Genomic DNA, 14,536 nt, shown 5'->3' with positions numbered 1-14,536 from the left:
GCATGACTTCGGAAAGGATGGTGCGGGATGCTATGTAAAGCATGCGTGACATAGGACAGGATGGCGTGAGACCCCACGTAAAGCATGGTGACATAGGACAGGAGGGCAAGGGATGATAAGTAAAGTATGCGTGACATAGGACAGGATGGCATGGGATTCTAAGTAAAGTATGCATGACATAGTACAGGATGGCTTGGGATGCGATGTAAAGCATGCGTGACATAGGACAGGATGGCTTAGGATGCTAAGTAAAGTATGCGTGACATAGGACAGGATGGCTTGGGATGCTAAGTAAAGTATGCTTGACATAGGACAGGATGGCATGTAATGCTAAGTAAAGTATGCGTGACAGGACAGAATAGCATGGGATCCTATGTAAATCATGTACGACATAGGACAGGATGGCATAGGTTCCTATGTAAACTATGCGTCACATAGGACAGGATGGCATGGGATACTATGTTAAGCATGCGTGACATAAGACAGGATGGCGTGGGATGCTATGTAAAGCATGCATGTCATAGGACAGAAAGGTGTAGGATGCTATGTAAAGCATGTGTGACATAGGACAGGATGGCGTGGGATGCTATGTATAGTATGAGTGACATAGAACAGTATGGCATGGGATGCTATGTAATGTATGCGTGACATAGGACAGGATTGCGTGGGACCCCACGTAAAGCATGGTCACATAGGACAGGATGGTGTGGGATGCGATGAAAAGCATGCGTGACATAGGACAGGATGGCAAGGGATGATCAGTAAAGCATGCGTGACATAGGACAGGATGGCAAGGGATGATAAGTAAAGCATGCGTGACATAGGACAGGATGGCAAGGGATGATAAGTAAAGCATGCGTGACATAGGACAGGATGGCATGGGATTCTAAGTAAAGTATGCATGACATAGGACAGGATGGCTTGGGATGTGATGTAAAGCATGCGTGACAGGACAGGATGGCTTAGGATGCTAAGTAAAGTATGCGTGACATAGGACAGAATGGCTTGGGATGCTTAGTAAAGTATGCATGACATAGGACAGAATAGCATGGGATCCCATTTAAACCATGTACAACATAGGACAGGATGGCTTAGGATCCTATGTAAAATATGCGTGACATAGGACAGAATGGCATGGGATCCTACATAAAGTATGCGTGACATAGGACAGAATGGCATGGGAGCCTTTGTAAAGTATGTGTGACATAGAACAGGATGGCATGGGATGGGAAGAGGTGTAGTGCAGTGGCCAGGGCGTCTGAGTCTCACGGTTTGATCCCCGGCACCGGCGGCAGGTCAGCTCAACGCCATGTGACTCTGGGCAATAGCTCGCTTAATTTTTCTGACTGTCCCCAGTGCCTTGACACCCTCGGACAATTGTTCGCGCTTTACAAATACAGGATTTACATTTTTTTACATGCTATGTAAAGTGTGTGTGGCATAGAACAGGATGGCAAGGGATGCCATGTATAACATGAGTGACGTAGGGCAGGATGGCATGGGTTGCCATATAAAGCATGCGTGACATTGGACAGGATGGCATAGGTTGCTATGTAAAGTTTGCGTAACATAGGACAAGATGGCATGGGATCCTATGTAAAGCATGTGTGACATAGGAGAGAATGGCGTGGGATGCTATATAAAGCATGCATGACATAGGACATGATGGCATGGGATGCTATGTAAAGTCTACGTGACATAGGACAAGAGATCATGGGATTACATATAAAGCATGTACGATGTAGGACAGGATGGCATGGGATGCTATGTAAAGGGTGTGCGACATAGGACAGAATGGCGCAGGATGCAAAGTAAAGCATGCGTGACATAGGATAGGATGGCACGGGATGCTATGAAAAGCATGCGTTACATAGAACAGGATGGAAAGGGATCCACTGTAAATTATGCGTGACATAGGCCAAGATGGCATAGGCTGCTATGTAAAGTATGCTTGATATAGGTCAGGATGGCATGGGATGCTATGTAAAGTATGCGTGACATAGGTTAGGATGGCGTGGGATTCTATATAAAGTATGCGTGACATAGGACAGGATGGCGTGGGATTCTATGTAAAGTATGTGTGACATAGGACAGGATGGAATGCTTTGCAAATTGTGCATGACGTAGGACAGGATGGGCTTGGATGCCATATAAACCATGTGTGATGTAGGGCAGGATGGCAGGGGATGCCATATGAAGCATGTGTGACATAGGACAGGATGGCATGGGGCTCATATAAAGCAGGTGTGACGTAGAACTGGATGGCATGGGATGCCATATAAAGCATGCATGACATAGGGCAGGATGGCATGGAATACCATATAGAGTATGCGTGACATAGAGCAGGATGGCATGTGATGCCATATAAAGCATGCGTGGCATATAACAGGATGGCATAGGATGCCATATAGAGCATGTAGGACAGGATGGCATGGGATGGTATGTACAGTATGCGTAACATAGGACAGGATGGCATGGGATGCTATGTAAAGTTAGGACAAGATGGCATCGGATGCTATTTAAAGCATGCATGACGTAGGACAGAATGGCCTGGGATGCTATGTAAAGTGTGCGTGACATAGGACAGGGTGGCATAGGATGTCATATAAAGCATGCATGACATAGGACTGTATGGCAAGGGAATCTATATAAGGTATGAGTGATATAGGATAGGATTGCCTGTATTGCCATATAAAGCGTGCGCGATGTAGCACAGGATGACATGAGATGTCATATAAAGCACACGTGACGTAGGGCAGGATTGAATGGGATGCCATATAAACCATGCGTGGCACAGTACAGGATGGCATGGGATTCCATATAACGCATGCATGATGTAGGAAAGGATGGCATGGGATGCTATGTAAAGTATGCATGACATAGGAAAAGATGGCATTGGATTCTATGTAAAGCATGCATGACAGGATGGTCTGGGATACTATGAAAAGTGTGCATGACATAGGACAGGATCGGATTGGATGCCACGTAAAGTATGTGTGACATAGGACATGGTCGCACAGGATGCCATATAAAGCATGTGTGACATATGGCAGGATGGCATGGGATGCTATGTAAAGTATGCGTGACATAGGACAAGATGGCATCAGATGCTAAGTAAAGCATGCATGACGAGGACAGGATGGTCTGGGATGCTATGTAAATTGTGGGTGACATAGGGCAGGACAGCATGGAATGTTTTATAAAGTATGTGTGATATAGGACAAGGTGGACTGGGTATGCCATATAAAGCATGGCGATGTAGGACAGGATGGTCTGGAATGCTATGTAAAGTATGTGTGACATAGAACAGGACTGGATCGGATGCTACGTAAAGTATGTGTGACATAGGACAGGATGGCATGGGATGCTGTGTAAAGTATGCGTGACATAGAACAGGATGGCACGGGATGCCATATAAAGCATGCGTGACATAGGGCAGGATGGCATGGGATGCTATGTAAAGTGTGCTTGACATAGGGCAGGATGGCATGAGATGCTATATAAGGTATGCATGACATAGGATAGGATGGCCAGGATTGCCATATAAAGCATGCGTGACGTAGGGCAGGATTGCATGGGTTGCTATGTAAAGTGTGCGTGACATATGGCAGGATGGCATGGGATGCTATGCAAAGTATGCGTGACATAGTACAGGGTGGTATGGGAAGTCATATAAAACATGCGTGACATAGGACAGGATGGCATGGGATGTCATATACAGCATGCATGATGTAGGTCAAGATGGCATGGGATGCTATGTAAAGTGTGCATGACATAGGACAAGATGGCATTGGATGCTATGTTAAGCATTCATGACGTAGGAAAAGATTTATTTATTAATTATTTAGGAGTTTTATATAGAACTCGCCATACCCGAAGGTATTGGAGCGCTTTAAAACATTTGTCAAGTGGCAGTCAAGTACAAAGAGTAGTAATAGTAAACACAGTGATTCGAGATGGGTCAATTGTTCGGCATAAGTCAGGTAGCAGTCGAGTACAAAGAGTAGTAGTAGTAGTAGTAAACATAATGTATCGTGACAGGTCTTGTACATAGGTGCGGGTCCGGAGTTAGATGTTGTACGAGTTGTTCTTATCGCAGTGACTGGATACTCAGGTGGGCACAACTCCGTTTAGTGGGTCCGCTATCACTTCGTGAGAGTTCGATTGAGGAAGAGGACTTTGAGCTGGCTTTTGAATTTTTTGAAGGAAGGGTTAGTCCTGATATGTACTGGAATGGCATTCCAAATTCTGGGTGCATTTCCAGAGAATGAGCGTGATAAGGTTTTTTGTTTGCGGGTTTTCGGGGGGATGAGAAGTAGAGGGTTGGTGCTCCTGAGATTTCTTGTCGGCCCGGCTCTGGTGAGTTTGGCGGCTAGATAGGTAGGTTTGCCAGTGTGCAGAGCTTTGTGGGTGAGACAGGCAGTTCTGAAGTTAGCACGCATTTCTATTGAGTGCTAATTTAGCTCTCTGAGAGCGGGGGAGATGTGTTGGAATTTCTTTACTCCGGTCACCATTCTGGCTGCTGCATTAAGGGTTGATCTGAGAGGAGCAAGGTGTGATTTTGCCGTGCCTGTGAGGGTGGCGTTCCCGTAATCTAATCTGGATAGCACAAGGGATTGCGTGACTTGCTTAAGGTCTTTTGGAGGGATGAAGGGTTTGATTTTTTTGAGCAGTTTTAAGAAGAAGAAAGCACACCGTGGGGTGTTCTTGATGGGTTTGACCATGTCAAGGTTAGGGTCCAGAGTCATTCCCAGTGATTTCGCGGAGTCGGCCGGGGTGAGAGTGCAGTTGAGAGCATCCATAGACTTAAGCCATTCAGTGATTCGGGGGGTCTGCTCTTTGTTGGCTATGAGGAGGATTTCCGTTTTATCCTGGTTGAGTTTCAGATGTTTTTGGGAGAGCCACTGTTGGACGTCTATTAGGGTGTCATTAAGTCTTTGCATGTCAGCCGAGGTGGAGGTTTCTAGGTAGATCTGGGTGTCGTCCGCACAGAGGTGGAAGGGTATGTTGGCTTTTTTGAGTATGGTGGTGAGTGGCTCCATGTAGATGTTGAACAGTGCGGGTGAGAGAACTGATCCTTGGGGAACGCCTCTGCTTATGGGGCGTAGGTCAGACGTGAAGTTTTTGATTTTTATTCTTTGTGTGCGGTTTTGCAGGAAGGAGGTGAACCACTGTAGGACCACCCCTTCTGCTCCTACCCTTTCACGGAGTACATTGATGAGTAGTTTGTGGTTAACCGTGTCGAAGGCTGCCGATAGGTCCAGTAGTAGGAGTAGACAGATGTGGTCTTTGTCGAGTGAGTTGGAGACGTCATCAATGACATTCAGGATGGCTGACTCTGTGCTGCAACCTTTTCTAAAGCCCGATTGGTGAGGGTCAGGGAGATCGTTGTTGTCCATGTAATGGGTAAGTTGACGGAGAACACATTTTCTATCATTTGGCTAAGAATGGGAGATTGGAGACAGGCCTGAAGTTGTTGAGATCGTTTGGGTCAGCACCCGCTTTTTTCAGTAATGGTGTTACTTGACCGATTTTGAGGCAGTCAGGCATGATTCCAGTTTTCAGGGAGCTATTTATAATCCTAGTCCAGAGTGGGACTAGGGAGAGTTTGAGTTTTTTGGCCAGTTGGGCAGGGAGGGGGTCTTTAATGTGGGGTGAGGGCTTGGTAGTCAATTTCATGATTTCAGTTTCGGAGATGGGCTTGAATGTTTTCCAGTTGTTAGAGGGTTGTCTGGGTGGGTTATTGTCTTCCTTGTAGGGGGCGGACTTTCGTTGGGTGGGCGGAGGTGGTCCTTTAGTGAGAGTTCAATCCTTGATATTTTTTCATTAAGGAAAATGGCAAAGTTGTCACATAGGTCTGGGATGCTATGTAAACTGTGCGTGGCATAGGACAGGATCGGATTGAATGCTACCTGAAGTATGTGTGACATAGGACAAGAGGGCATCAGATGCTATGTAAAGTGTGCGTGACAACGGACAGGATCGGATCGGATGCTATGTAAAGTGTGCATGGCATAGGACAGGATCGGATTGAATGCTACGTGAAGTATGTGTGACATAGGACAAGAGGGCATCAGATGCTATGTAAAGTGTGCGTGACAACGGACAGGATCGGATCGGATGCTATGTAAAGTGTGCATGGCATAGGACAGGATCGGATTGAATGCTACGTGAAGTATGTGTGACATAGGACAAGAGGGCATCAGATGCTATGTAAAGTGTGCGTGACAACGGACAGGATCGGATCGGATGCTATGTAAAGTGTGCGTGGCATAGGACAGGATCGGATTGAATGCTACCTGAAGTATGTGTGACATAGGACAAGAGGGCATCAGATGCTATGTAAAGTGTGCGTGACATAGGATAGGATGGCCTGGATTGCCCTAAAAGTATGCGTGACATAGGGCAGGATGGCATGGGATGCTATATAAGGTATGCGTGACATAGGATAGAATGGCCTATCCGTCACAGTCGCACCACAGGCGCGCTGCGTTAGTGACGGCAGGTTAGAGAGGCCCACACCATCTTAGAACATGACAGAGAAAAGAATCAATGGAAGTTCTGGAGAGAGTGGCCTAAATAGAGGTTCCTTTGCTTTTGAGGATCCTTTCCACGGGATTTGTCAACCGACTGATGAGAACCTAAATTACAAATGTGAACTAGAGCAGCCTAGAACTTTCTAAAACCTCTAAAGTGAAACTTTCCTAGCAAGGGAAGCCTTTTTAACATCATTTGCTGTTTGTAGGGATATCTTAGAATTATATATTTTTTAAATTGTAATTCTTTTTTTTTTTAGCTAGATTTAAACACGCTCCTGACATAAATATGGATAGTAAAAAATAATGTTGTTCATTTAGGATTTAGGGTAAGTTTTCATGATATTTGTGTATTTTTTAGTCTGTATCCCAGTTAGAGAAATTAAATGACTTTAATAACATTAATTTTGCCAATTGAACTATTAAAAGCTTGCAAATATGATGCGCCTTTCTTAGTTGATGAGGGACATTAATTAACATATAGAATTATGGATGGGTAACAGTGAATTACGAGGACTTTTTTCACCAGGACGGTCTGAGTGACATGAAATAGACAGCGAAAGTGAATCTTAAGCTGTCTATGACGTCACTCGGACCCCTGATTCCACGGAGGTGAAAAACGTCCCCCTAATTCAGCTATTTACATATCAATATTTGTCATGTATGGCCCCGAAAACCGTCTGCCCCTGATTTCAACTGCTACGCAGGGGCGAAGAAGACATGGGAGAGCCATCAATAGGATGACCTATCCTCAGGGTCTCAAATCTGAAATAATCGCACTCGTTACCCCTGTCGCTACGGTATCAAGGCCTAGAAGACCTTAATAATGCAGCAACAGCGGTAACAAGTTTTGTTATCAACTGTTGCAACGTCGTAGCAGTGAGGTACCAGATTTAGAATCCAGTGTACACTGTAGACGCTTCCTAAGGAAGCCATGTGTAGCTTTTATCGTAAAAACAATGTTAGGCTGAATGAGATGTCAACGCATAAAAATTATTTACAACACTAAAGTTGTCATATGTCTACTGGCTACATACGAAAACTTTGTACAATCTTTAAAAATTACCAAATTATGTTGTTTAGACGTCAGTCTTCATTTTTATCATGTAAATTGTGCTGTTGAGTATTAACCATAGAATTTAGAACTAATCGATTTGTTTAGATATTGGCTATGGGAAAAGAATCAATATATGAAACATTGTGATTTCAAATATGTGTGTGTGAGTCTTAATGTTTACTCAGGACCTGATCACTTATCAAGATGTCTGATTCTCCACTGATTGGTATTTTTTATTTTTTAATTATGCGTGGGTAGTTACATACATTTGGAATCTGATTATTGATTATGTTATATGACTTTTCACTGATTGGTGTCTTTATTTTTCTTTTTTATGCACTTACAGCCCTGACGAAGTGGTAAGTATGCGAAACACATGCTGGCTGTTTACTTTTTCAAATGTAAAATTGTCATCAAAATGAAAGTGGTTGATATATGGAATTTTTTCATCGATGGATGAATTTGAAAGATTTTAAGACTCTTGGACTTTGAAATAATACTTTTACTTTTATAATCAGAATATAAGGACTGATGTACTTACATGAATAATGAGGTTGTGATTGGGAGACGGCAGGTCCACCGACTCGAGGACAGTGGTGAGGTCTAACAGGGGCCCCGTCAGAGCCACAGGGACCTCATGGCTACTAAGCCCCAGTCAATGCGATTGAGTCCCTATGCCCTGGGACTGACCTACTACAGCCCCCAAAACTGAGCACCAAGACCACCTCCTTGAAACTTCTCCCCGTGGCAGTGAAATACTCGCACTACAGGGCTAAACAGGCGAGGTCTCACAGTGCAATAAGTGATTCAAGCAAGTTACTCGTAGTAACTACCTTTGTGAATACCGAAAAGTAGTAAAGTTAGACTTTTGGTCTAAGTTAGGCCTTTGGGCTAACTTTATCTGTGTGAATCAGGTTCTAAGACTCCACCCTCGCCCCACTATTAAACAGAATGTAGGTGATTGCTCATTTCATCGGCTGACTTGAATTGTAGTGTCTGTGGTTGATGAGTATAAACATGCACGGCTGCGTGGTCTCGGTGAGGCGGTGGAGGTGCGCCAGTGCGCTGAAGGAGCACGGGGACGAGCCCGAGCTGCGCTGTCTTGGCCCACGAACAGAGACCTGCTCGCCGAACTGGCAGCCACAGGATGAGGAGAAGCTACAGGAGCCCGTGCGATAGTCGACCAAGACCTTGATATAGGGGGCAAATACAGGGTCCCAGCTTCCTGTTTCGTTGTATTTAAGGATACTGTTTAAAGTGCGTCCAATGTTACCAAACAAACTCACAGAAAGGAGGTCCCAGCCACAGGGCTAGCTCACTTGGACGGCTCTGACGCCCTATATTGGGGGCTGCCGATGAAACCTATAGCATGACTGCAGAGGGTGCAAAGCTGGGCCGCAAGAGTCCTGTCGCGAGCAAAGCATTACCACCCTCCACACCAATACTTACAACTCTACACCCGTTGCCTACTGGTAAGAGAATATGGTTGAAAAAACATCTGCATGTCCCTTCCAACCTACTACAATAAGGGCCCTGACATTCTATGAGGGACTTCTGAGATCTACCTCGCCGCAGGCCTTCAAAGACTCGCAGTCCTTTCCTGTCGACAACGCTCCAATAATCCTTGCTCAAAAGGACGGTGGGCTTTTTTCCTTGCCTCCCTAACTGTGGAATGCTCTCCCCTTCCAGTTGAGGGGTGAAGCTAATCACCTCATGTTTCATAAAGCCCTAAATATATAGTTGCTTCAGTCTTACTGCGCCAGGACACCCGTGCTTGGGTAACAGCTGTGCTTTATACATTTGTCTCATCATCATCATCACATAAGACTGCCCCATCCTGCACAGAGACAGACAGACAGACAGACAGACAGAGGATTTCCCAGGTAGGCAGAGCAATGGATAGTAAGGTGGTTGCCATCGCATGAGCAGGATGGACACAAAGGCGGTGCAGGCCGCGTCTGGCGCAGCTTAGACGGTGATGTCCTACCAGCGAGTAGTTCAGGTCCACGCCGAACTGCTCCTTTGCTTTCTGAATCAGCTTCGTCTGGAACTGCAGGTACTCGGGGTTCTGGGGTTCCCGATATGTAATGATGAGCACTGTCTGCAAAGAAAGAGAGAATAGACTCAAAGTATCAGCAAGAGACCCCAACATCTGAGAACAGAGAGTCACGGTTATCAACTGCAAACAGAGAATCAGGGCTATCACCAGAGAGTGGGAGAACCAACAGCTGTAAGTAAAAACTGAGAAGAAAGAAATCCCACAGCATGTAAGGTAAGAAGGGACAGTAGAGTGGTGGCTAAAAGAGAAGTGGGAAATATAGAAACATCTAAAAAGAAAGAAAAAGAGAGGTGCGATAGAACATCAGGGTAAAACAAGGCTAGGCAAGAAGAGGGGAGACTGAGAGAGGTGGAGAGACATCAGCAGGTAAGAAGGAGATGGAAAAGCCATAAACCAGAGTGAGAGGGCAAAGAGAGGGAGAGAGAGAGGGAGAAATCCAACACCATTCAAAGGCAAGAAGAGGCACAGAGGTAGGAAGGAGACCAAACACCAACTACACATTAGAACAGACAAGGAAAGGAGAGGCTGAGAGCAAAACAGGCTCCACTAATGAATACAGACATGAGAGGAAGAGAAGGGCGGCCAGACATGTCCTTGCAGCAGATGCTGAGATGTTCCTCGTTCTACAGAACCAGGAACCCTCTGTGACACCATCACTGCTTTATGAACTGTGAGCCGGCAATCTGTCCCTTGCGGTGTTTGGTCAGCAGAACCGCTGGTCCTGATGGGAAGACACTGCTTCTCAGAGAACCGGCCGAGCCCCATGGGAAGAGAGGTACAGAGAAATGTAGACCCAACTACTGGAAGGGGTTCTGATGGAAGTTCTTGGGGTTTCTGCTCAAACCCCAAAAGATGATAGTACACCCAATATCCCAGGGATATTGCCTATTAGTCCATCAGCATCCAATCACTCCCAGCGCCTTGAAGGCCTATGAAAAGCCAATCTCTGCTCTTGGACAGCGGACCATCGTTGTATGAACCGTTGCACATCCCTGGACCCGCCATGATTGAACATGCACCCCTGGTGGTCCACGCAGGGCCAGATCCCCCTGAGGGTTCACTTACTTTGAATGCTTCCTTCAGCTGCGGATCCTGGCTCAGGCTGGTCTGCCAGGGCTTTGAGGCACCCCTGCCCGCGTCAGCTCGCAGACTCTCTCCGAACACATCCACGTAGAAGAAGACGTAGTCCCCGTTGGTCAGCTCGTCCTTGTGGGCTTGCAGCATGATCCGGTGCAGCATGTCCAGGGGGCCGCAGATGTAAATAACTGCAGAGGACAAAAAGGAGAGTGCCTGCTTCAGTCAACACACAGTGCACATGTACGTAGCCCACCTACACCTGCCACATGAGACCCTCTGCCTAGCCCACAGGGTGCAACCCACAGCCCTGATAGACAAAATCTACGTACCCGTGCCAACACAGCTGTGGTCAGCGCTTCTACAGCACCATCAAATACTGTCCATGTGGTGGGAAAAAACTCTACAGGGAACACTTACTACAAAGGCTATGGGCCTAATTTAGATCTAGGTGGACAGAGATCTCGTCTGTGAAAATATGAATACCATTATAGCCTATTAGATTTATATTGCAGCGGATGAGATATCGGTCAATACTGTGACGTAGTAACCCGTCCACCGAGATCTAAATCAGGCCCTATGGCTTTGCAAGCTGCTGTGTTCAACTCCCTACGCTGTATCGAGTTAGCCGGCAGTGCCACACTTGTCGTTTACAGCGGCAAACAATGCCGGAAGGGCCACAGAAACACGAGGCATTGGGCTGAGCCCGTAAGATAAAGAGTAAAAGTACTCGCAAAGATTCCTACCTCTGACTTAACGTACGTTTTCACTTTTTGGAAATTCAGGGGCATAATATCAAGCCAGGCGATAAAAGTATCGCCGCTTTAGCGGCAGAAAGCTGCCGCTAAAGCGGCAATAATGGGCTTGATAATATGCTGCAGAGAATACCAATAGAAGCTCAGGTTAGATGTCCTTCACGTCTAACATGGACTTCAATTGGAATTCCATAGAGCATATTATCAAGCCCATTATCGCCGATAATTTTATCGCCTGGCTTGATAATATGCCCCTCACTAACTTTCCCAGTGGTATGTGTGTAAAGCCTCACAAGTCAGAGGATTCCATGCGTTGTATTAACACTTGGAAAAGGCAGCTCTGACGTGAAAAGTACATATTTTGTTATTTTTCCTCCACTGCTCCAACATGTTTACCCACGGAAGACCCTCTCCCCCGCACCCAGCCATGTCTAGGGGTGCTCTGGTACCCCCTTCCATCTTGGACAGAGATTTTCCCAGACATTCATAGGAGCAAATGTCCGACAATATCTAGGGTGGAAAAGGATGAGAGAGGAGCTTGTGACTGGTAAGAAACCCCGCAGTCTGTGGCAACGACAAACCCACCTGGCTCCTAGCCTGGCAGGGCAGAGCCACTCCAAACCCTTCGCATGAGATTTACTCCTGTTTCATTGAGTGCAGTTGTAGAATGCAATTACACAGGTGTAAATAGATTTACACCTATCAGGTATCCCTTTGGGAATATCCAACAGTTTGTATATTGAAGCAACTTCAGCTATTAATGTTTTTATATAACTTAAAATATATGTTTTTAATTAGACCCATTATAGATTTAAGAGTTAAAGCTACAACAGGTTTAACTGCAACATATTAAAAAAACAAGTGTGAATGTACTGAAAGACGTCAGTTAAGGCACATTTTACCGAAACAACACATGACAGGGCTGTGAGAAACCTTAACCATTCTTTAGTAACACAAGGAGTCGTTTGTTCATTCATTCATTCGAGTTATGTAGTCCAACTCTGACTGTAAAAATTGTGAGTTACGTCCTTCATATTCCTATGCACACCATAGCGAGTGCGCATGGTTTACGTGTAGCTCAGAATTTACTCCGAGCCACGGGTCCTGAAGAAAGCCATTCGATTTGACACTTTTGGCTGAAACATGTAGACCACCTACATAAAATTCACTTTTCCCATAATTTGAGGAGACGTGCGAGACCAGTGTCTCACTCAGGTCCATTTGAATTGTAATTATTTTTTAATCTTACCCCAGTGACCATACAATAAGGGATTAGGTACCTTGCAGAGAGTTTTAACCTTTCACTTTAACGGTATCCACTATTCACATACTACAAACAAAACAAGCATTGGCATATTCAATAGGTCTCGACTTTGGGACCTTGTAAGTATTTAGCCATGCAGCACATTAACCTAGGTGCTACGACACCTACTGATACTTTACATGCCACTGGTAGACGGGGGTAGCTAGATTAGCGACTTAAGCTAGAAGGGGCTTGTACGGGCCACAAAAGAGTGGACAAGCTGCGTGTGTGGCACACAGCCACAGGGAAAAGTGTCTAATCACACTCTTAGTCCTTTCATTAAATAAATAAATAGTAACCGGGGTATTTGTAAAGGGTGAACTAATCACCTCTAAGGGTCTCAAGGCGCTGGGGGCAGTCCGGAAGATTAAGCGAGCTATTGACCAGAGTCACATGGTGCTGGGCGGAGCTGCCACCGGGGATCGAACTGTAAGCCCAGTGCCAGCCGCCCTGGCCGCTGCGCCACACCTCTCCCTTTCATTTCATTAATTGGCGTCTGTCTCAACTTATGCGACGTATCATCAAAACTGTGATTGAGCAGGGGATCTTTCCTCTCAGAGATTCCTACCAGATTTATATCTCTCTGGTCCTGCCTTCTGATTGGTTGATGCCGCTGTCTTCCATTATGTAAATACCTGGGATCACTGACATAATATCGACTACAAAAATATAGACTTACAAAAATATCGATGCCAAAATATAGAATACCAAAATATCGACTCCCTATCTCCAAACAGGAAAGTACAAAAATATAGAATCCAAAATATCGTTGTAAATAATATAGTTAGTCAAAATATCGAATTTTTTAATTGTTTTAAAAGTAATGTAAAATTAATGAAATAATACATATAATTAACTGCCACATACTTAAAAATACTTAAATAACATTAAAATTAATAAATAATTAATGTAAGTAAAAAAAATAATTAATACATATATATTAACGTAATATTTATTAAAAATATTCAATATTTTCTGCGTAGGATAGCGGGCGGGTAAAATTTACTATTACCACTCCAGAGAGTGCAACAGTAGGGAAAGCGTTGGATAGCGGTAGGGTAAAAATTACTATTCCCACTCCAGAGAGTGCAATAATAGGGAAAGCATTAGATAGCGTAGGGGTAAAAATTACTATTCCCACTCAAGTAAGTGCAAAAGTAGGGAAAATAATAAATTAATATTTTGTTAAAAATTAATTAATTATTAATACCAAAACAAGTATTACAATTAATTACCAATCACACAAGATTTAATAATTGATTATTTATAAATACCAATATATTTTTGTTTAATTAATTACCTATTAATAATTAATTAACAACCAATTGTTTTTCAATAACAAACATTAATAAATGCTAATAATACCAATTAATCATTAATTAATAATATATTGATTAACGATATACACAAATTATTTAAATAATTAATTTTTTACAATTATATTACTTCCCACCATATTCCCCTATAAACACACTACCCGCTACAAGTATTAAATGAATACAATTAACATAATTATCAATTAAACAATTAATACAAATTAATTACCAATTAATACAAATTATTTACCAATTAATAATTAATCAACAACCAATTAATTTTCAATACCAATTAATAATTAACTAATAACAATTAAATTACTTCCCACCCTATTCCCCTATAAACCCACAACCCGCTACAGAAGTAAAACGCTAAATTAAATTAAAAATAATTAATAATTCCTATAAATTATTATTTAATGTACTATAATTAAAT

The 14,536-nt window shown here is 43.9% G+C and overlaps 1 protein-coding gene across 1 annotated transcript in view; it reads right to left on the bottom strand.

Annotated features, from left to right (window-relative positions):
- Positions 1 to 14,536, bottom strand: part of NPR2 (natriuretic peptide receptor 2) — a 571,736-nt gene that overhangs the window by 380,423 nt on the left and 176,777 nt on the right. The window contains exons 2-3 of the mRNA XM_085627733.1: positions 10,718 to 10,917; positions 9,581 to 9,694 (exon numbers count right to left, since the gene is read on the bottom strand). Of these exons, the coding sequence (XP_085483859.1) occupies positions 9,581 to 9,694; positions 10,718 to 10,917 (314 nt within the window). The remainder of the gene's footprint in view (positions 1 to 9,580; positions 9,695 to 10,717; positions 10,918 to 14,536) is intronic.

Source organism: Triturus cristatus, chromosome 2_1, assembly GCF_964204655.1.
Source record: "Triturus cristatus chromosome 2_1, aTriCri1.1, whole genome shotgun sequence".
NCBI lineage: Eukaryota > Metazoa > Chordata > Amphibia > Caudata > Salamandridae > Triturus > Triturus cristatus.
The sequence above is the reverse complement of the archived record's forward strand: the minus strand, read 5'-3'. Positions and strand labels throughout refer to the sequence as shown.